General features: G+C 35.4%; 1 protein-coding gene across 5 annotated transcripts in view; it reads left to right on the forward strand.

Moving 5' to 3' along the window:
* The window catches only part of GRIA2 (glutamate ionotropic receptor AMPA type subunit 2), an 88,952-nt gene that overhangs the window by 55,657 nt on the left and 8,534 nt on the right, over positions 1–24,761 (forward strand). For 4 of the 5 annotated variants that reach the window (XM_053940104.1, XM_053940100.1, XM_053940101.1 and 1 more), the window contains exons 7-12: positions 9,757–9,924; positions 10,203–10,307; positions 11,019–11,129; positions 12,255–12,461; positions 12,956–13,326; positions 17,297–17,495. In XM_053940104.1, coding sequence (XP_053796079.1) covers positions 9,757–9,924; positions 10,203–10,307; positions 11,019–11,129; positions 12,255–12,461; positions 12,956–13,326; positions 17,297–17,495 — 1,161 coding nt within the window. Of the gene's footprint in view, positions 1–9,756; positions 9,925–10,202; positions 10,308–11,018; positions 11,130–12,254; positions 12,462–12,955; positions 13,327–16,586; positions 17,496–24,761 lie in introns of those variants that run through there. The other variant, XM_053940103.1, reaches the window with a different exon arrangement.

Consider the following 24,761-nt stretch of genomic DNA (forward strand, 5'->3'; position numbering starts at 1 on the left):
CAAGAAGAGGACAAAGCTGCTGCACAACAGCAGCCAGAGGGAGGAATGACATATGAAAGAAACAGCCCTGCAGACAGTGCAGAAGGAAGGACAGGAGGTGGACTAGGTGCCAGAGAAGAAATTTCCCTGCAGGGGAAGAGTGTGAGGAGTCCACCTTGTGGAGGGTGGATTGTTCCTGTGATGAGGAAGCAGTGGCAGAGATGGGTGCTGAACAGACTGCAACCCCCTTCTATGTCCCCCTGTGCCGCTGTGGGAACAGAGTATAAAGAATTTGTGAGTGAAGTTGAGCCCAGAAAGAAGGGAGAAGTGGGTTGAGATGTTTGGAGATTTTTTATTTTCTCATTATCCTACTTTGGTTTGATTGGTAATTAAATTTTTTCCGAGATGAATCTGTTCTTCATGTTATGGTTATTGCTGAGTGATCTCCCTGCCCTTGTCCCCACCCGTGACCCTTTCATTAAATTTTCTCTTCCTTGTCCTCTGAGGAAGGGAGTGACAGAACAGCTTTGGTGGCACCTAGTGTCCAGCTAGATCCAACCTCCCCCTAAGTACTAAGCTTCAAGTAGGCATGTCCTGTGAGAGACAGCTAAGGTCTCTGATCTTGTCTCCTTTGGAGAGGAGGAGGCTGAGGAGTGAATCCATTGCTCTCTACAGCTTTCTAAGGAGGGGGAGTGGAGAGGGTGGTGCTGAAATCCACTCCCTGGTATCCAGTGACAAGGGGATGTGTGGGAATGGTTCAGAGCTGCACTAGAGCACGTTCAGACTGGACCTTTGGAAGCATTTATTTCCATTTTTTTAGGGTATTCAAACACAGGACCAGTCCTCCATGAGAGCTGGTCGATGCCCCGAGCCTGTCTAAGAGGCATTTGGACAATTCTGCTAAAAACACACTTTAGAATTGGTCAGCCCTGAATTGTTCAGGCAGTTGGACTAGATAATCATTGTAGGTCTGTCCAACTGAGATAGTTTATTCTACAAGCCATCCTGCTCTGGGATAAGCTTTTCTAAGAGCGACCTGAGGCTTGAAGTGCTTGATTCAGCTTACATATGATATATACAGAAACTATGTGCAGCACGCAGAAAAAATTTTGGGACTGCCTGGTTGAATACCTAGTTAAGCTCAGACTCCCATAGATAGAGAATCCCATTGTGTTGGAAGGGGATAACAACCCTGGTACTCACACAACTATTTTGGATGGGTGAAACTCTTTCATGCTGGCATGTAATGTTTCAGATGTTCTCTTTTCATGATTGTATTTCTGGCTTCATAATCTTTTTCCCATCCAATCAGCGCATAGCTAAGATACCAAAACACTAGATTATTTTTGCCTCCTGATTTTTGTCCTCAGTAGTTTCACATTTTCAGGTTTCTTTATAGTCAAGTCATATAGTCTTTAGGCACTTATTATGAAACCATAAGTCGGGAGTAATGATGCTTGTAACTGAATGATGCTGTTTTAACTATACTGGTGCTAATTTACCTGAAGGATGCAATACAGATAGATTGTATTGGTAACACTGGTAAATGCAAGATAACGTGCAGAACAAAAAATACACAAATACATAGCACACAATTATTTACCTAGCAGAAATAATTAACATTTAGATGACTCACTTATAGTAAGGAGCAAAGAAGAAAACAATGTGAACAAAGAAGAAAACACTGAAAACAATTATTCACACTGAAAATGTAGAAGGCAGTTTGTCTAGATATAGATGACAAAGCTAAAGTGTGCAGTTGATGAATTAGACAGTATCTTCATTTTGGGCCATGCCTCTTATGATTGTAGTGTGTTGGAAAATGGTTTTATAATGCAATGAATTTTAATAAGAGTTAGAGGGGATATTCTATTGCACCTGCTACAGTTTTAATAGAAAAATATGATTGAATATGCCTTAATTCAAGTAGATAACAATGATTTCTGAATATGATTTTTTAAATAAATATTCTTTTTTATTTATTATAAGGCTGAACAAAGAGCTGATCTGGTGTATTTTTGGTTTTTCCTAAGTTCCCTTATAAAACTGTAGATTTATGAGATTGTTCTGCCTGTTTTTGGTCCTTGTACTTTGGTTTCTTGGGCATAAAAAAGGTATTCATCTAGCAGCTGGTGTTCCAGCTACCTGGTTTCACTGGGCTTTCAAATCCCAGTATTCAGTCTTCTCTATTTGAAAAAATAAATATAAAAAATGTGAGCATAAGAAATTTCAGTGTTAAACTTCGTGCTTCTTTTTAATAGCTTAAGGCTGTTTTGTGTAAGTAAACACTCATTCCGGCATAGTTGGGTTGTTGTTGTTTTTTTTTTTTTCTTTTAAGAAAAGTCAATTAAAGAATGGAACATTTAGTCACTGAAAGCAGTGGGTGGTTTGAGGCAATATCTGTAGATTTGTCTCAGACATGCAAAAGACCAATTGACCCAGATCCTTTGATCCTGAAAGTGGCTGAACTAAAGCAGACTTCAGAAAACTGCAGAGCCAAGTCCTGATGTCTATGAAGCTATGTTTTTCTGAATTTGAATCCATTTATTCATAATAATTATAAATTGTTAAGGATCTTCAGCCAGCAAAGTGTGGTGAATACCTCCGGCCTATTTTTCCAGGAACTCTGTATTGCTTTTTCTCAACCTACAATTCATCTGGATATGGTGGCTATAAACAGGAGAAGCTACTATTCCTTCATGATTCAAGTATTCTCAAGGTCAGACATAACCCTGGCCTCACAAAGATCAATGTCATTTGGGACAGTCAAGCTTGATGGAGAACTGGGGATCAGAGGAGAAGAGGGAGTCATAGACAAAGATGAAAATAGTAGCAGTAGGAGGAATGATGTCATGCAAAAAAGGGGTCAGCAAAGTGAAAAGAAGCTGTTGAAATGTGAGTGAAAGACACTGAAAAATGGTATGGCTCAGAGCTGGAGAGGCATCTGTGACTGCAAGTTTCTTGGGTCAGGGGAATAAGGGAGGATGAGAAGGGGATGCTTAAATGAATAAGGAGGGGAGACATGAAGGTTTATTTCTGGGGCAGGTCTGGTATTAAGGACCAATTAATGCAAGTAGCTGCCCATATTAGCTAGCATGGGGTGGCAGAAAAGTAAAAATGAAGTGTTTATTATTCTTTGACAATAACTATGTCTTGGTGAAATCAGCAAGCTGGTAACAATGGTATTTGATTCTATTAGTATTCTGCTTGGAAATTAGATTGGAGTAAAGAGGAGAAAGCTGTTCTTGATACAACAGGTATCTTGTTGCTCATTAGGGTAGATGAGGAGTGATAATGAAATTGGGGAATTGTGGTTTAAGAAATTTTTTTGGGTTTTTGTGGGGTTTTTTTTCCTATTGTTTTAAATTTAAGACTTGAATTATTACTATTAGTTTTAAATTACATGTTTTGAAAATTCTTTGAACACTAAAGTATATAGGATGAGGACTGCTGATTGGATTTTTTTTCTCCTTCTCCTCTACTGGAAAAAAAAAATAAAACACCAAAACCAAACAAACAAAAAAACCAACAAAAGAGCAAACACCAAAAAATGCCAAACCCCACACTCATAAGAAAAAGGCAAAGAACTCCACACACACTTCAACACTTCAAACATTCACATTAATTCTTTCAAGTCCTTTTCTTGGAGTGTATCTTTTTCAGAGAATTCTTTTCCCTTTTTATTTGTACATTTTGTTCTCATCCTGTGAGATTTTCCTACTTGGTCTGTTTTCACTACTGTGACCAAAGGCTTCAGTTTTTGCTGCTGGATCCTGCTGATTTTTAATACTGTGAAGAGTGGCGTACTTTGTTCTGTCTTAGCCTTGAAGAAAAAGCTTTTGTGTATTTATATGGTGAAAATTAAAAAGTTGTATATTCTTTGTGTTTTACAGCGAATTCAAGGTGATTTTATAATTACTGGCATTGCTGTTTTGCATGTTTATTCTAAGTTAGAAGTAAGATTAGACAAATCATTCTAAAACCATATTTATTTTGTTACTATGTATATTTTCCATAGGCAGTGACATGATTAGAATGTAGCATCATCTTTTATAAGTGAAATACTGTGGGTTCAATTCCAAATAATTCTTTTTGTTATTTCTGTAAAGCTTATTGATTCCAAATCTAAGTAAATGGTTTTCATTTACTATAATGGAAGACCAAAGTACTTTAAAACATCTATTCTCAATGTAAGATAAAAAAAGGTAGGTACCTGCACTCTTTTTCTCCTGCTGAATTAGCACCTCTGATGACTCTAGTGAGAAGATTGTTTTGTACTGGAAGCAATCTTGAGGGAGGAATTACACTTCAGGAATCTTATTCCTATTAGAGTAGAAGATGAAATAGGTAGAAAGGCCAAGCACTTTGGGCTTTATAAATCTTGTGATCTTTGCTATATTCAGTTTTTAAAAGAGTGAAAGAAGGTCACTTTCTCCTATAAATATCCTACAGTGGGAGCATTAGGATAATTCCACTGCCCCAGTCTTGTCAGTCTCTGCTGGACGTGCTGTGAGTATGTCTTTCAAATAAAAGTTAGACTTCCAGGGATTTAGGCTTTGGCAAGTGCCTGCTACTGGGCTAGCTCTTCTGGGTGTGCCCAGAAAGCAGCCTTTCTAAACCAAGCAAAGAGATAATTAAAATACATAAACATGTCAAAAAATCAGCAGATTTTCTGGATAGCAGTTCCGGACCTGAATGCAAGTTTTTCTAAAGTGACAGGTTGCTTAAGGTATTCTTTGCATCTCATGCTAGTATGGCACTTCAAAGCAAAAATGCCTATTTGTTTAGGTTTTCTATGCACACAAAGCACTGCAGTTGTGTTTGAATAAAGGTTGTTATCAAAGTATAAGTTGATGTGACTGTACAACTTTGGGAAACAAAATATAATAAAGATAGTATATTCATTAAGATAAACAGGGCTTGGTCTCTAACCCCATCTTTACTGAGATCAATCTAATTAATTTTGTTCAAATATCAGGTAATTTTACATTTTATTAATTTATCTTCCCCTTTTAGTCAGGACCGGGGTTGTTATTAAAAAAATTGCAATTATATATCCAAATATCTTGTGTATGTATGCAGTTATTCTCAGCTGGAAGCAAGTCTGTTGCTAAGACCACTATTTTCACGAGATCATCACCCTAACAAAGAGGAAGAGCCGTGCACTGTCTTTTCTGGGCTCCCTGACCTCTATCTCACATTGCAGTTATTTGAAACATGGCCATAGGTAATGAAGATGCTCGGGTGCCCAAGGCCCATTTGCAGTTTGAATGGCAACCAGCTCAGCACACTGCTGTGTACACTCCCCCATTCATGCTAATGCCTGCACAAAACAGGTGAGAACAAAGCCTGATTATGGGCACAGTCAAAGGCCATCTTCACTTCCAATTGCACTCATATGTACAAGATTTGACAATGTCTCTTGTTTCTATTGGAAGTAGCTCTTTGCAATTCCATGTCCTGTCAGGATGCTATGCAAGGTGCCTGGAGCTCCAGAAGGAAATAGCCATTTCCACTCAGTTAGGTAATTTTCTATTAGCTCTCTTACCTGTCAGAGAACCTTCAGGTATTTTCCAAAGTGTGTGTAATACTGTCTGTTTCAAAATAGCTCCCAGCTACATTAAAGACCCTTAAGAAATAGGTGTCCAAGGTTGCGTCAGTTTGACTACACTGGAAGCACAAGAGACAGTTGCCTACTTCCTTCACTAGTTCTTGACAAGTAATTTTGTGTCTCATTTCTTTTTTGCTTCTGTGTTTACATATGTATATACCTGTGTTTTATATGTAATTTATAAAGATGTAGGAATGTTTATATCAATCTTTCTGCTTTTGTTGTATGTACGAGCATTCAAGTAGGAAGTATTTTTTTTGAGGGAAAAATGCGCAAAATTCAGATGAGAGATTTTATTATAGGTTATTTTGTATATTTGCTGATATTGAAATTATTTAAATATGAGGGAAATGGTGAAATTGCGTTTAGGCTGATTGAGTCTACCCTTCTGCTCTTGTATAAAAGAACATTTCTTATATTTCCTCTCTCAGAATTTTACCACTCTCCAAGGGAAAATATTTGTATCAGATTTTAGGCCTCCTTTCTCTTAGTCTCTGTTAGTGATGCAGTATCCCTTCTCCTGCTGTTCCAACAGCAGCCCCCCATACATGGTGAGGAGCCTCCATCTGTGCTTGTTGCAAACTGATTTCTGCCTTCTTGAGCGCTGCTGCAGCTGGATCTGCCATTCTGGCTGAGGTCTCCCTAGTGTCTTGTACAACAGCACTGCTCTCTTTGACATAAATTTTCCAGAATTTTCCCATTATTTTTTCTTTCTCACTGTTGTGTTGGATTAGGGATGAATGGATAGTTCACAGTCCATCTCAGCAGTTTTACTTTGCTACTAGTGCGTCTACAGTGTAAACAGTAGGACCTATGATCACCCCAGATTCCTCCCTAGTCTCAGGAGTCACTGGAGATCAAATGAGTGGAATCTAAAGCACAATTAATGTCATCTTCCAACAAGGTGTCTAACTGGTCAAATGAATCACACCTTAGAATGCTTTTTCTCTTCTCTGACTGTACAAAAATAAACAAACAAACAAAACAAAAAAAAAAAAAAAAAAAAAAAAAAAAACCAAAAGCCAAAAAAAAACCAACCAACCAACCAAAAAAAAAAAAAACCTCAAGCGAATCTGTCTGTCAAGGATAGATTTAGACATTGCAGATATCCAAACCAAGAGGAAAAGAATTTGACTTCTTGTGATTCAGAATACTTAAATACTTATTCAGAATACTTTCCTTTTTCTTTTTTTTCCTTTTTTTGCATTTATCTCTTCACATTTTTATTTCTTTTCCACTGCTTAAGTATACTGTCTTAATTATTTTAGATGTCTAATCATATCTCTCAGCTTTACCATGAGCATGTGGACAGGCATTGAGTTAAATGCAGGTCTAACAGGCTAACTTACCTTTCTTATAATATCTTATAACTTTGAAATATACATATAACAAAATCTTGTTATATTCTGGAGTAGTGTTCTGCAATTTCACCTTCAGAAGATTCAGTTACTGATGGTACAAAATAGAATCTTGGCCCTTTCAGCTAAGGGTTTCCGGTATCTCCTGAGTTGCTGGAAAATATCTGAATTTACAAAAGGCACCATCTTGCCAGTTTTTCTTGGACAGCACATGCAATAACTTCTGCTTAGTCTGAGATTACTTTGTTTTGTCTTTACTTTGCAAATTCATTGTAGCAATTGCAGCTTGCATATTTTACTACAGTCTATAGAGCATTTAAGTTGAAGGTAGAAAGTTAAGTTATAAATTTAAATTGAAGAAAATTACATAGACTTTGTGTTTGCTCTGCTTGGCAAGTAAGCCATCTACTTAGAGAAAATTGTTTTCATTTTACATTCATGCAATCCATGTTTCATAGCAAATGGCATAAAATCTTTAGGCAATTTATCTTACCCGCTTATTATCCTAGTTCTAAAATGGTGAGATGCAGGATTTTTTTTTTTTGCATATTCTTTGCCATGCTTTAATTAGTGCAAGTGATTCTATAAGAACTCTAGCACCTATTTCATTTTGTAGTAAAGTTGCTGATCTTATCATATGAAATTGAAAGGAACTGAAATGATGTTGGGAGATTTACACAATGTTCCAAATAGTGCTCCTATTTATTTTAATAGTGCAGATCAGAATGGGGATGAATCTCCAGAAAAACAAAGTGAATCAAGGCAGGGCTAATGCATCTTTTCACTTATAACCATTTTATTTATTTTGCAGACACACACACATCTCTGCATGAACAGGTTATTGGTCTGTCATTTCTTGTTTATGGTAATGAGTTCACTTTGGTTTAGTTTGTCAACTTTACATCAATTTATGAAGCTGTAGATAGTGTTAATGAGCCCCATGAAGGTTATTAGGAGCAGAAAGTGTATGCACAATAAAGCAGTAAGAAATGATTCATGGGCTGCTTGCTTTCATGGCATCTCCAACAGTGCTTTTAAAATATTTTGAGATCCTTAGATTAAAGCTGTCTTGATCTATATTATGACATATAGATTTTATATATGTGATGACATGTATGCACATACAGATACTGATTGATAGGCAAAGTTCTACATAATCCTCATGTATGATTAAGTTATGAATATTCAGGTCAGTAATTATATACTATAGAAATAATATTCTTGAGATAATACATTAAATATATCTGAATGATCCAATGAATCATAGAATAACTGAATTAGATAGCATTATTACATCTCAGTTCCAAGCTCTTGTTTTCTCTGCTGCCTAAAGTATGTTTCAATGGTTAATGACAGTGCTGTGTCCAAAGTTTCTCAGAACACTAGTGTGGCACAATATGTTTTTGTACTGCAAAGAGCAATGTTTGAAGATAGTCATTGCTAGGCAGGGTCCTTTCTTCTCCTCATCTACAAATTCATGTACACCACTGAAGCACTGCTGCTCCAGTAGGAGGAAGTAGTAGTGACTCCAGCCAGTCTTGCACTTCATTCTTCTGCTGTTCTGATCCCTTTAAATATTTCTGCACAAGTCACTGAGAAAACCTTATTGAGAAGATTGACACCAAACACTGAGCTTACTAATCTTTAAAAAAGAGTTCTACTTTCCTTTTCTTCCTTTTCTAAGGTCTAACGGTTGCATACAAAAATTAATCTCAATTTGGGAGCTTGCTTTCGTTACAATTACAAGAGCCTTCTGCATGACTTGAGCTAACTAATTAAAATTCTCATTAAAGTCTGAGCCATTGAAGCAAAGAGCTAATAGATCATTTCTCTCCACTTTACAATTTATATATTTTCAGTATCTAATAGCATTCACATGGATCATTCCATTCATTCATATGCCTCTAAGTAGTTATATTCTGGCCCATATTTCCAAAAATGGCTCTTATATTTGGCATAATTGTGGTGTTCCAGACTCAAAAAGCCCATCCAACAAAGTCCTCAGTGTATGTGCACATGTGGTTTCAGTTCAGTTAGTTAGTTGAGATGTAAAATTTTCCAGTCACTGAAGATAAATGCTTTTGACCATTTAGCCCCAGTTTCTAATGAATGAGATCACAGGATTCCTCTCTGATGTCTCAGAAGTTGTAAAGCTCCTTATATTGTATTAGTTTAGGAACATGGGGCTCTTTCTCACCTATATTGCTCTTTGAGGGGGCACAACTTATTCCAGACATCTCAGCCCCAAAACTGTTTTGTGTAGCGTTGACAAGGTATTGCATACTTGAAATTAGCTACCCCTGAGATTTTATAATTAATGGGAAAAAGTTAAACACGTGTATATACAACTGCTTGCTCTTTGAGTTTGTGTGTATATGTCTGGGAGGAGATGAAGTCTCGAGATGTGTGAATAAATGCTTCTCCATGAAAAGTGTAATCAGAGGAACAAATTCTTATTTTTACAAGCTAGCTCAGGGTAAACACTGAAAACTATTTCTTTTTTTCCCTTTCACCCGCATGGACTTGTAGCCATATATGCACAGAGGACTGTTGCACAGCTGAAAGTGAGAAAAAATGTAACTCACACTGTAAATCTTTAGTTCAGTTTTATTGGCACTGCCCCTAACCATTCTGATGGACACTAGATTAATTTTCACAGATGCCTGTCAGAGGGTAACTAAAGAAAAAACTGATTGATTTCAAGTATATCTTACTATCCTTTCCAGTGTTTCATGAATTACCAAGTGGATTGGAAGGTATAGTAAAGCTGAAGATGGTTTTTAATTAAATATTTTCACTTCTTTTCAGTATACCTCTGCTCTGACCTATGATGCTGTTCAAGTGATGACAGAAGCTTTCCGTAATTTGCGTAAACAGAGGATTGAGATCTCCAGAAGAGGAAATGCTGGAGATTGTCTTGCAAATCCAGCTGTACCCTGGGGTCATGGTGTAGAAATAGAAAGGGCATTGAAACAGGTAGCTTCCCTGGAGTGGATGCTGGGATGAGTGCATGTGTAAAGTTCTCTATAAATGCTTGAAAATATCTTCTAATCTCCTAACCTGTCTGGATCTTGCTGGCAATAATGTGGAAGTGAAGTGCTCAGGAACCTGGCTAAGATAATATATTGCATATGAAAATGACTCTTAAGTGAATGTTTTTGAAATATCAACAATCATTTGTGGAACTAAAAAACCCATTTTCTAAAAAGAAACAAACTTAATTCTTCTACCACTTGCATCTTCATCTATTATAGGTTCAGGTGGAAGGGCTAACAGGAAATATCAAGTTTGATCAGAACGGAAAGAGAATCAATTTTACAATAAACGTCATGGAGCTCAAAAGTACTGGTCCTCGGAAGGTAATTTGAATTGTCTTATAGCATCTTTAAAGGTTTTACCATTCTGAGCAATGGGTTAAGGTAGGTACTGAAAAGCACTTAGTTAAAGCATGAGTTGTGATAATATTTATTCATAGGTGTATTCTACAGTGGTCTTGCAGAGTGAAGTAAACATATGTAATATTTCTTTCTAACAAATATGAATTATTATTTCTGGTAAGTAAGTAAGAGTGTTTTCCTTTCAGTTTTGTGGATTAAACTTTTTACTTTCTGATCTGAATTGCTAAATGTGAGCCAGCATTTGGAGAAATAGGCTTCTGAATGGCAAAAGCTGGATACAGCTTTTTAGTGATGTTTTGATAAATATGTTTGTGTTTCTGCTCTAATTTCAGATCTTTCAGGGAAAAACAGTTTCTTATGTTTTGCTAATCTGGAGTATTTCAATTTTACAATGTGTGATGTTTATACTAAAACCTGTTAATATGTGAATAAAAATAGTATACCTGTTCTAGACAAAGTAACGTAAAAAAATGTCAGTAGTCCAATCTTTTTATTGTTTGTTGTAGTCTTTCATTACATAAATAGAAATGCTTACAGTGGTAAATCCATAGCTGAAATTGTTCTCTGTGAACACAAATCAAGGGCATAGTAATAACATGCTTTACCTTTTCCAGAAAAGTTCATATTCACTGAATACTCATAGTGTCTGTGCATCCTGTACACTCTCTTTAGATTGGATATTGGAGTGAAGTGGACAAAATGGTTGTGAATCCTCTTGATGGCCCTCTTGGAAATGAATCTTCAGGACTAGAGAATAAGACTATTATTGTCACCACTATTTTGGTAATTAGCCTCCTATTTTGTCAGAAGACGGTCTGTCTGACAATGATTTGTTTCTCGACATTATGTTAGTTTAAATGTACTGTCTTTTTATGATTTGGGGTTGTGAGCTGTTGCTTATTGTGATACATAATAAAATCTAGAAATTAGGGAAATATATGGGATTCAGCATGCAGTTTTGATTTGTAGAGGATGAATGGTCTTTGACTGAACATCCTAGAAAGTTATGGTTTTTAAAACTGAAAATGGAAATTAAATACTTGCTTTCAAAGGAGAGGAACTTTTTGAAAGGCAGAACCATAGTGTTCATTTTAGAGAATAGATTTTGACAAACAGCAATGAGACTGGTTCTTATGCTTCGGGATTGTAGCCACTATGGATTGGTAAAGTGTAAAATTAAACGTTAAAAATTGTATTCTAGTTGTTTAGAAAATTAAACTCTCTATTATTATAGAAGAGCATTTTTCTGTAAATTACACTGCTTGTTTATCAGTTTGAACGACCCATAGGTTAGCATAGGAATCTCTCTGGATGCAAGAACAGTCCTGTAGCAACTGAGCAAAGAGGAAATACATTTATCCAATTTATGACTCATCACCAGTTTTGCTGTTGATAGAAATTTAGTGCATAGTTATAGATATCTTACCTATTGTTTGTATAGCAATTTAATAAAAATATAGCCTTGAAAGCCTCAAGTGTTTTCTCAGGGAGAGATGTGGTTGTGAAATAGAAAATAATTTTCTTGTATAAGACAGCAACAAAAGCAACTAAATACCTTTGCCTTCTACCATCCAAACTGTATGAGAGAAAGAAACTGATTTTGGAATTTATTCTTTCTTCTCTGAATGCATAACTCCTGTTAACATTCATGGTCATTATTAACATACTTCTGGGAATCACTATGCCTGTAAGTACTGTCATTTGTGTATGACTCTGGAGAAAACAGCTTTTAAATGTGTTAAAGACATGTGCCATTAATAATTAACAATATAACGTATCCATAGCATATATGGTTCAGCTGGTATCTGCTCTCTTTTTCACATGTAAAAGGGAACATACCAATCTGTGAAGTGTACAACTGATGCACCTGTCTCTGTCAAGTAGCTAAGGCAAGTTCTTTCTGTGCAGGAGTCCCCATATGTTATGATGAAGAAAAATCACGAAATGCTTGAAGGAAATGATCGATATGAGGGCTATTGTGTGGACTTAGCTACAGAAATTGCTAAGCATTGTGGATTCAAATATAAGCTCACAATTGTTGGGGATGGCAAGTATGGGGCAAGGGATGCAGACACGAAAATCTGGAATGGGATGGTTGGAGAGCTTGTTTATGGGGTAAGAAAATTTTCTGTAATAAAGTTATTAAGGATGACTAATGGAAGGAGTGGGATTTGGTTTCATTTTCTCTGTAGAGTGTAGGAAATTTACCTAATTAATTTTATAGGAATTAATAACTTTTCATAGCATGAAAAATTTCGAAAATAAAACATTAAATTAGATTCCAAATGCAAATAAAGCTGGGGGAAAGTGAATGCATATTTCATGTTTCTCACCAGGTGAAAAGCAAAGTACTTTGCTAAACTTTTAAATGGAATATGCTGTTAAAAGGGCATATGTAAAAACAAAAGCTTGGAATACACCAACCATATGGCTCTATGTATTTCAGTACGAGTTCAACTAAAAATTTCAGAAACTCTCTACAGGATGTTCTCAGTGAAACAAATGTCTCTGCTGTCCTATTTGGTGTTTGAGAAATGCCATAGAAACGAAGCCATTTTTTTCTCTGTTCATTGCATTAGCTATTATTTGCTTTTTTTCTTCCTTTACAGAAAGCCGATATTGCAATCGCTCCATTAACTATAACATTGGTGAGAGAAGAGGTGATTGACTTCTCAAAGCCCTTTATGAGCCTGGGGATATCAATAATGATCAAGAAGCCGCAGAAGTCCAAGCCAGGAGTGTTTTCATTTCTTGATCCATTAGCATATGAAATCTGGATGTGCATTGTTTTTGCCTACATTGGGGTCAGTGTAGTTTTATTCCTGGTCAGCAGATTTAGCCCATACGAGTGGCACACTGAGGAATTTGAAGATGGAAGAGAAACGCAAACTAATGAATCAACTAATGAATTTGGGATATTTAATAGTCTCTGGTTTTCCCTGGGTGCCTTTATGCAGCAAGGATGCGATATTTCGCCAAGGTTGGTTACTCGTTCATTTCAACTTTGTGCATTTTTGGTCTCAGCCATCTCAGCCAGAAGAGGTGCGTGGTGCATATATTTTCATTCTTGGAGAGAAATTAATTGCAATGATTTTTCCCTCCCTAAAGTCACAGAAGTACTTGAAGTGAAAGCACTTGTCTGTGACATAGGGTTGGGATGTAGTTGATCGAATTTGTCTTAATGTCGATCATAAATTTGCCAAGTGAAGTTATATACACCATGCAGAGACTGTAAAATGCATAAGGTTCACATCATTCCATGCCTTCTTGGAGGGGTACCGTGTTTTTGCTGCATATTCCCATTTTACAGTTGACAGTGCATATGGTTCACCACAACTGTAATGGGAAAAAAAGGATAACATACTAGTCACGAACTACGGAGGCAGCGCTTTCCCTCTAAAACTCACTGCAAATCGTAACGTGGTTATTAACACACTCCTATTCCCCAAGAGAGCCTTGAACTGAAGTAAAAGTCCTGTGATGGCTTTAATTTCATGTGGATAGTTGCAAAACACTGCTGTTTTTCCATGGCCTAGTTTTAGAAAAGTCACAAAGGAAATTATGAAAACGAATCTGAAGGTCCAGTTTATAAGTGCTTAATTCCTCATGGATTTTATTCTACTTTATTAGGGACAACTGTAAAGCACTTAAGTTAATTTCTTTGCAGTTCATTAAATATTCTATTTTGCTTGTGCACAAGTGGTTCTAGCCTTGATTCAGCGAAGTGGTATATAGGTAGGTAAATTGCTGCTTGAAGGAAATATAGTAACAATTTAAATAGGGCAGCCAGGTTTAAGGAAATCAAACCAGTGGACTTAGCTAAAACTGCTTATTATAATTACATTTCTTATAAACATCCTGAAGTAAGACAGGGAACAGGTCAGTTTCCAGTGAGTCTAGTGGTTGGTGGTCAAAATAAATCAAACCAAGGGAGCATTTCTTAGATATTAAGTCATGCATCCCAAAAGGTAACGGTAGGTTTTCAAGTTGTTCTACCACAGAAATAACAGCATTTATTGTGTGAGAACTTAAGCAATTCTCTGTAAAGGCTGCTGTATCACAATGGGAGATGCCAGCCTTTATGGTGGAAGATGCAATGCATTTGACACCTAACCCGGTAATTGTATACAAGAGACAAGACAGTGAAGAGGGCAAATTGCTGCAGATTATGAGAAGTTGTGTTAATTTCACTCCTGTGGGGTTTTTGTATTGATTACACACTTCACAGTTGGAGTTGCCTGTTAAGTGACATATTAGTACAAAATTATTTTTATTTAATCAAAGCTGTAGTAGAATTATGATCTCTTTCTTGTTATCCTGTGAAAGGACAATGGTTGTTTTATATGGTTGATAGGTATTAAAGGTAGTGCAAGAATACTGATAGCAAATGGTCATCAAAAAATGAAACTCAGTTCTGGATATTTAATATTTAGCTTCAGTGAGGCATTTAAATTTATTTCATTGAAACCATAATTTTGAGGGAGGTGGTTAGTTTGTATATTATCTGTTTATCATAAAAATAGAAAAGGGCTGAAAAGCACTTGTTGTTTCTGGTTTTGCACCAAACCATTTCACTATGGAATTTGAACTGCCTACAGATGAATCAGGTTAAATCTAAAAAGTACTATCTTCAGACATCAACAAAATACTTTTCTGAAGTCAATTTTTGCACTACTGCAATCATGGCTCTAATAAAAATGACAACTGCTCTAAGACTTTTAGAGTAGACAGATTACTAGGGTTCCCTGGCTCTGGAATAGACGGTGGTGCTGAGTAAGACTGGACCACCTGGAAATGGTCTGTAGTAGCAGTCCCAGTGTTGCCTCATGGGTAGTAGAAGAACAAAAGAGTACAATAATATATTATGTGAAAGCCATATCTTAGAGCAAAGCTTTCCTTATCTTTTCTGGGCTGTAAGCGTACTCTCCGTTCTGCCAGATAATGCTTTTCTAAGTACAAAAGATGGTGCACAAATTTATGTTATTGTGCACAGAAATATTTATTATAGTACTTAAAAGTCTAGTAAATTAGGTGCTTCTAAAGTATGGGTTCATGCTAGAAATGCACATTTTAGAAACTGTTCAAAATGTACATAAAAAAGAAACTACTCATTTAACTATGACAGACTGCCTGGGGAAATTTTGAATAAAAATGACACCCCAAATAATTTTACTTGTAAATTGCCCTGTGGGAGCATAATTTCTATATTGGAATTGAGCTTTTTTTTTTTTTTTTTTTTTTTTTTCCCCACAAAGTCAGTAGCAACTTTGTTCACAGATCATGGACATCTGAAAATTATTGTCACTTATAGAGGGTATCCATTTGTAGAGGGTGTCATCAATACAATACAAAGTACCCTAAAGCTGGCAGTTACTAAATACACATTGACAGATTTTCCCTTGCAAATACGCAATATAAAATATTTAGTATATCTTATAACTCAATATTTTACTTGTAGTTGTAGAATTATTTTATATTCCAATTACCCCCATTTCAAAATAAGTAAGTGATGTTTTTTCAAAGGTGACAGAAAGCATTTTTGCAAAATACAGCTCACTTTAGAACGAGTTTGAAATAATTCTTTTTCTATGGTCCTTTGAACAACATATTTTGGACCTTGTCTGACTTGATTTTCATGTAGTAGAGTGAATTAGTGAGTCTGTTGTGACATGGAATAAATCTTTTAATGTCAGAATTATGACAGATTTTATGCAATAGCAATTAGAAAAAAATTATTTGTCCAGAATTGCTTCTATTTAATTTTATCCCTAGCTTGGTAATTACACTTTGAATAACTATTATTTTAAATGTACATTTATCTATATATAGTTTTATCTGTATATATTCTATGTCACTTAGTTTGTGTTCTCATTCACAGTACAGTAGGCTGGGTGATTCCTAATTTGTTTACTTGATAAATAGAAGAGACACACCAAGACTTACCTAAGCTACTGCAGTGCCCTAGTACTAGACTTTTAACTATATGCACATTTCTGCCAGATAATTAAGCATATCTCCAAAAATTATGTACTGCTTCCTATAATGTCTTGTTTGGAAACAAAGTGGTAATTAATTTCAAACTTTAAAGGATCATTTAAAAAAATTGCCAAGTTTGACAATAATGTTATGTCAATATTTCTCTTATATTAGTTTTGTATCCTTGAAAATTACTGAGTTGTGTGCTTTATGCTGTTTTTATATATTTTCTTGAGTTCTCTTTTCTTCTTTCTTCTTGAGCAGGAGAAGCAAAACACAGATCCATAAGAGCCCACCTGCTGCTGTTATAAACATCAGATTATTATTATTATTTCTAAAAATATACTTTCTTCACCATTTTTCTGTATTATCACTGATTGTTTCATGTCCAGTCCTCAGTTTGTTAAATGCTTGTATCTTTCAAAAGTCGTGTGCACTTCTTAGCCTATCGAAATTCCCTGGGCAAGCTTTTCTTACAAATAATGCTATTTGGTTCTCAGTACAGATTGTGCACAGCAGCATAAGCCATTGTTTTGTGGAAATCAGTCTTTGTCTGAATGTCCTAGGAAATCAATCAAGGCCCTTGATTTTAAAATGCATACTGGTTTATCTGCTGATTTTGTTTGATCCTCATCATAATATCACACAAAATCACTTCAGTGGGAACAAAAAGTTTGTGTTAAATATAGCACATTATGATGGAAGCAGTTTCCTTCAAGGGTTGTCAAAACTTTGAAGAACTGGATCACTAAGTTCTTCCAGAAGTAAACTCTGGAGTCCTGATTTCAGCAGAGTCCCAGGAGATCCAGTGGAGAATGCCTTGTTTTCCCATCTGATGCGTATACAGAGCTGGACTCTGAGATAGCCTGAAATGCTTCCCTGTATTATAATGCACCATTTGCATAAAACTGATAACCTGTTCCTTTTTGGGATTTCCATTTCACTTTACAAATCCATTTCATACTTGTTACTAGATCCCTGTCGGGGCGCATTGTTGGAGGTGTGTGGTGGTTCTTTACCCTCATCATAATCTCATCCTACACGGCTAACTTAGCTGCCTTCCTGACGGTTGAGAGGATGGTGTCTCCCATTGAAAGTGCTGAGGATCTTTCCAAGCAAACAGAAATTGCTTATGGGACATTAGATTCTGGCTCCACTAAAGAGTTTTTTAGGGTAAGAATCTCTACTTTTTAGACTTTTTTTAGATTGTTTTAAGTAGGTCTTCACTCATGTAAATGTGTTTTCCCTTGGTTTTATTAAAAGATTGCTATGTAAGTGTGATTTACACAGTTCAACTCACAAATATAAGTGTTCCTGTTTATTTGTAATTGCTACATTTTATTTTATATATACAACTATAAGGATCTTTATATAAATATGCAAAGCAAAATTACCTAAAAAAAATACACCACTATACAGTGAAAAACAAGGTATGTTTGAAGAAGGAAGTTGTTGTCATTTATCTGTTGAATAGCTCTACTATATTTTAGGTACCCATACAGTAAATAAGAGCATGGGAAAAGTGTACATTCATGTCTTAATAAGTATTCTACATGATTTTTCAAGCTTGTCAATGGGGAATGGAATCTAATCCTTCTGGCTGCTGTAGAATATACATGCCTTATAGTTCGTACTTGTATTTGCATTACATTAGTGCCTTGGAAGCCTGTCAGTCCTCACCCTCTACCTCTGGGTATTGCAGTTTTAAAAATACATGAAACCTTTCAGTGTGTGAGTCTTAGGCTGCCCTTGAGACATCAGCTAGCCTGGTGAAATCCATCCAGCAAATGAGTGAGAGACTAAGGCGGCTGACAAAAAAAAACAGAACAGCCTCATCTTGTCTGTGTGCTCTGTGTGTCTCTTAGTCTACGTAGAAAGTTCATCTGAAGTACTAAAATAGAAAGAAACTTCTGTTTTCATGGTTTTTAGTGCATGATATTACATTTAACAAAATATATTTTAAAATAGTTATAAATAATTCATTTACATTTCAAGCATACGCTGACATGAAAATGCAATTAAACAGCTTCTCACAGATATTTTTTATATATTGTGTAATTAGAGCAGTAACTGCTAGATTATGGTTTTCACTGGATCCTGTAATGCATACTTAACTGTTAATGGACTAAATAGGAATCATACTTAGCTCAACTGTAGAAATCTTCTGATTTTGAAGATAGGTTCAGTAATAATACCTGCTGCTGATTGCATTTCTGTTGGCTAAACCAAAACTAAAATCAGGTGTACAAGCTGGTAAAAATGAGATTGGGTTTGTGCTTACTGTGTTTAGAAGCATTTAGAAGTGTACAGGTATGTTTCTGGTTTTGTGAACCTAAACCTTTTAGAACATGGCTGTACTTGGGATTGAATGTGAATTAACAGTATGTCACTTCTTCTGAATAGTTTAGTGATTTTTAAGTGTTTCTTTTTTAAACAAAAAATATTTGTATATGCATGCATTAGTATCTAGTTGTACTCGTAGAACATATATACATAGTTTCACTTTTATACAACTAGTGTTCCTGGTGACTGCTTGAGCATTAAAAGCTTACTTTTGTAAAAATTAGATAGAGACTTTGTGAGGGCATATTCTTCATCTTTGGTAAAGTTAAGTTATCTTTGGCTCTGCACAAACAAAACTCTAATGATCTCTGGAAATTTCTACTCAGCAATTTCTATCATAATTTGGTACCTTATGTGCAAAACAACTTCTTAGCCTGGTGCATCTATCTACTATTTGCTAAAAATCCCTTAAACTTGTCCAGTTACTTTTCAAGAAACATCTATCTACTATTTGCTAAAAATCCCTTAAACTTGTCCAGTTACTTTTCAAGAAATAACAACTGTCAAAATTTCTTTTTTAAGAAGCCTGAAACTCAAGTTCCAAGAATGATACACTCTGCTGAAGACAATGTGAAAGGAATCTCTAGCACTAAGGAGACTAAAATTTCACCCAGAGTATATCTGTATTCTGACTGGATCGGACTGGATGTGTGATTTTTATATGACCTGAAATTAGCACTCAAATTCTTTGAGTAGCTGAAAACACCTTGAGTATATGGTGCATTTTAGCAGCAAGCTAAAATGGTCTGATTTCTTCTCTGCCACTCTTGGGAATTAAAAAAACATATGGGGTTTTTCAGTCAGTCTGTTTTCAGGAAGTGGTGTTATTTACAAGTTTGTTTTCTATTGATGGAATGTATACTGAATCTCTCCTAGTACAGCCCTAGTTCCTGGGGCAGCACAAAATAAAGAGTAGTTGGGCACTCGGGATGAGAACGCTACACTGAATTATCTTTGCTACTAAAACATGTTTTGTGATAATACATTACACAATTGAAGAAGAGATGTTGCGCAGTATTTTTCAAAAAGGAATTCTCAACAATTGCCTAGATGGTAAAAGTTAGCTGAAAAATCCTGTTCTGAATAGCTGAATATAAATGTATGCAATGTTAATGGAAAGAGGTGAGATCGAGCCTTTTTCTAGCTCCTGTGACTGCTCATCACATATCCAGCAGACAGTAGGCATACAAGCTAGTCCATATCACTTGGAGATAAATAACATCCTTGGCATTCATGTGAAAAGGATGTGTTGCACTTTACACCAGTTTAGGTAGGCTCCCTAGCTTTAAAGGTAGCATGGACCTGTAGGAGATATTCTTGCCAGCAGTGCGTAGAGCATCATTTGGCACTACGTCAAGAAACATAACTGAGAAAAAAGAATGAAAAAGCATTATGCTCTGGTGTTTCTAGTGCTGCTTTAAGATGAGAAACAGAAGCTTGGTACATCCTATATAGGAAATACCAGTGCAAAAATAATGGATTTTTGAATATTTTTAAAAGAAAAAAAAGGTGACAAATAAAAACTATTGACACAAACATCAGCAAGATGCTATTACTTGTTAGTAATAATTTTATAGATAATTTTATAGCTATAAGTCTACAGAGACAGATTTTTTTTCCTTAATGGCACGTCTGTCAGGTCTCTAAATACCAGAATATGCAGTAGTTTTCCTCAGGAGATCTCAGAGTTGGCACTAGCAGAATCACAAGTACAATCCAAGTCTAAAGAGCTCTGTTCCACTGAGTTGGGATATTTACCACTTCTGATATTTGCTAATGCTTCTACTTTATAAATAGTCCCTGTAGAGTTCTTAGTGCAACTGAAAGCCTAAACAAAAGTATATCTTGCATTGCTTTTGCATTTTCTTTTGGGTTATGGGCAAAACAATGAAGTATGTGTGGCCATGATTTCCCCAAAATGCATTGTTTTTCTCAAGTCAGTAGTGGATTGTAGTGGTGAGAATGCAAGTAACCACTGGGAAGACTCAGGAGTCTTTTCAGTTGTCCTTGTGCAGGTGCGTCATCATCCCTCTAATTGCTGGGACACAGGTACTACTTGTTGGAGAGGTAAATGGTGGGCAGTGAAATGTCATCACTGTGGTACGTCCTGGTGGCACTGTCCACGGTCCTTGTCTTCGGTGATTTCCCTGTTGGTACGTGCATTAGCAAAGGCACATAGCTGAACTTGGAAGGGGAGAAAAGTCGCTAACCCAACAAGACAGTCTACTGCTCACCTGCCACTGCAGAAGGTAATTTTAAAGCATTGTCTATATGCGTTAACTCCTGAAGTTGCCTCACTTACTTTCATGGGCTACGGCACTGGAAGAATCAAAGTAAGTATGCAAGCATTCACTGGAACATTTTCATGCTTTTCACCTGCTTGAAGGCATAATGAAAATTAATGCCAAAATGATACAACAAGAAGAAAAGTTAATTATTTTTAGAGTTAAGTCATATTTTTGCTGTCTGCCCAGCTCTGTTCATTAAAGATATGTACAAATTGGATAGACAAATGAAATCTATCATCCTACCTCTTTTTCCATTCCAGAAGATGAATTGTAACTAGTCCTATAAGTAAGGTAATAAGGCATCTCAAAAAGAAAATGATGTGCAGAGCAATAACTAGATTAATTTACTGTCTCTCTGCATTAGTTTTTATTTAAAATATCTTCATATATACCTATTTTTCAACCAGCAGTGTCACATGGACAGACCAATCTGTTTCATTGTAACTGTTTTGGTGGCATTTAAGAATAATGCCAAAATAAAAGCAGCAGAACTGCTCCATAACAAAGAAGTGTGCTTTACCTTTCACTGAGAAGACTGTTCAAGAGTTGGTAATTCTTGCTGAAGAGGCAAGAGTTACAAAATTAAAAGGTACGCATTGGAAACATGCTGGAAGGATGACAATCCTTATAATCTTGTAGAGAAATCCTCTTGCACAGTGGAAAGCCAGAAACAAATGTAAGAGCTGACAAGACCTCTTGAGTAATTTCTCCTGCAAAAGTGATGTCTGTTGGGAGGCAAAGAAAATTTTGCCTGAAAGAAAATAGCATTATCTTTTCTGAGTATCTTCAACAAAGTCCAGTGCCTCTACTTTCATAAGTATCTTAAAATATTTTTAATTTGTAAAAGTATTCATGTTAACAGTTGTATTGCAAGATAGGACGAAAAAAAAAGCCTACTGAAATTTCTAAAAGAATAAAAAAACAAAACCACAGCAAATTTTTTTGTGAGAAGAGAAGAAACATTATTTTTTTTCTTTAAATTAAAGTAAAAAACTATGAATCATACCTCAGCCTCAATTTTTGAAGTGTGAGATGTAGAAGAATTATAGAACATACATTTCCAGAGTTTCATTTCGACTAGCTTCACAGAAGCCTCTGAGAGGTGAAGGGGTCATAAGACAGCCATGAAATATCCTGTAACATTTACCGTGGACTCTGGTTGACACCTGAAGAGGCAGAGAGTGTGTAGGACTGGTGCTTCATGGATCTGTGAAGCAGATGTGCGTTTGGCTCTTCAGTTTGACAGGAGAAAAAGGTCCATAGCTAAAATAGTGAGGAGAGTCAGATCTGAGCACTGAGTTAGTGCAAGGACTGCCTTTGCATCCAATAGCATATTACTGAAGATATGCTTATACTTTTCTGTGGTAGACAGGGTTCAAGTGGTTAATTTTCATTTGTCTCTTGTTTTTTGAGGTTCTTGCATCTGGCGAACACAGAAGAATTGATTTAGGCCATTTTGAAAGTTATTTTAAAAGAAACAATGCAGTAGTCAGTACTTTTTTTCTCAAAGCATCTTTTTGTTATTTCTCAGGTTTTATTGTTTTTTCTCTTTCCACATTACACTTGCTATAGTTAGATGCATCTTTTATTTTCCAGATGATATGTATTTGTAACTATTTTATTCTCAATTTTTACAGTACTTTAATAATTATTATGTAGATTTTTTTTCTTCTCGGTATTTATTTTCCTGATGTATTAATCCTGAAGGAGCGGAAGTGTACTTTGTTTGCCATCCAAGATCTTAGCTTGCTTTGTACAAAGGCATTAATATTTCTTTATCTTTTCTGGAAATAATTTTCTTCCAATTCTATCACACTGTTTTTTGGTAACGATTTTGATCATAGTGACAGATCTGTGTGGGTTTTGTTTTTTTTTTTTTTTTTTTTTTTGTGGTTTTTTTGGGGGTTTTTTTTTGGGTTTGTTTTTGTTTTTGTTTTTGTTTTTTTTTGCCAAGTGATGGTTTCCAATTTTATGCAGATTTTCTTATTGCTTCCAAATTGTTGGATAATGCTTTTGAACTAGGAAGTTTCATTTCTATCATTCTAGTGATCAGAATTTTCCACTTCTCATAATAAATAAAAAAAAAATTTTCCATAGTCTATGTTTTGACCTCTCAGTTTCCTTTCCTACTAACCCTAGTCATTTCTGTCTTGTCATGTTTTCACTTTAAAATGTCATCTGAAGCTGTGCATGCTGTGCAGTATTTACACCAAAAGAGCATTAGTTTGAACGCTTTTTCATTCCTCAGTCCAGGCAGTATGTTTATGGTTCTAGGCTCCAAGAACAGCATTTGCAGTTCTCCACAGATTTGTGACTGCTTGAGAAAGCACTTCTGTGTTTTGGGATTTAGTTTATTCCCCCTCTTCCAGTATGGGTGCAATGGGCTCTTTTTCAGAATTGTAGAAATTAGTTTTTTGTGACATTTATCTGAGTTTTTAAAGAAATGACATTGAAGTGATCTGCTTTGATTTTATGAATATACTGAATGGTGGGGAAGAATTTAAATTCTGAGGAAACTGAAATCAGTAAGTCTCAAAGGAAGGGTCATTTCAGCAGTTATTTTAATGAAAGTTAAATTATTTGGGAACATACCTTTGTAAGAACAGCCTTGGTCACTCAACTCCTTAAACCACATGGAGAGTATGATGATTATAAAAGGTCATTGTCCTGCACATTTCTGGAGAAAATTATTTTAAGTAAACTTTTGAGGAATTAATTCATAAAGTAGAATGTTTTAGATTTTTTATTAGTAAGACCTAATATATTACATATATTTTTGGTAGCTCAATTAAGTAATGGAAACTGAAAAGTCATAAAACTGCATCTTAAGATGTAACTAATTTTTACCATTACTGAATAAATTTAGAACTTACATTTATTTGAACTTACTCACCTTAAGTAGTCAGTATAAACATGGTGTTTTAAAGTACTTAATCTTCAGCTAATTAAATGAAAAAATAGTTCTGTTCCTTTCAATTTTGTTTTTTTTTTTTTACCCATTGATATTTGATTTACTGACTAAATTACCAAGTTTTGGCTTTTGTTACACTTTCTGTCCTTTTGTTCAATATGGAAGGTCAGCAAGAAGGTTTCACAAATCATGGTTGAGAATTGAAGATCTGCTCCCACAGTACAAGATCATCATCTAGTAGAATGTTAGTAGTTTGAGGAGCTATTTTTGTCGAAGGCATACTAATTGCAGCACCCCAGTTTTAAGAATAATAGGTCTTTGAATGTCAAAATAGAAAAGTTATCTGATGACCCACAAAATAAAGTTGATAAAGCTTTGCATAAATCAATTTCCTAATTAAATTCTTAATGAAGATAGTATTCTACATTGGAATTGGATGTGTACTCTGTAATAATAATCATAAAATAAATTTTAGATATAATAATAAAGTTATCCCAGTACACTGTAGTTATGTGTGGAATAATTATTATTTATTAATCTATATTAATTAGATACTTATAATTTTAAAAGTTTATTTAATGGATTTGATATTGTTGATATTATTTTCATAGTCAAAATGTCCAGTGGTAACATGATTCTTTTTAAAAAAAAAGTCGGTTCCTGGGACATTTTTGTATCAGTGTATTATTGTAGAAGTCATTAATAACGGGACAAAAAATGTTCATTGTGAGTATTAGGGTCTTGTACTGCTGTGTTGGTGTTGATTGCAGTACCAAAATTATAATTACCTTCTAACATCTCATGCATACACTGAATGTCACCTTACAATAACAATCAGCCACAGTAATTAAGAGCAATGCAGGTTATTTCCATCCTCTTGCATTCTTGTAGTCATTT

The sequence above is a fragment of the Vidua chalybeata genome, chromosome 4 (genome assembly GCF_026979565.1).
Source record: "Vidua chalybeata isolate OUT-0048 chromosome 4, bVidCha1 merged haplotype, whole genome shotgun sequence".
Taxonomy (NCBI): Eukaryota; Metazoa; Chordata; class Aves; order Passeriformes; family Viduidae; genus Vidua; species Vidua chalybeata.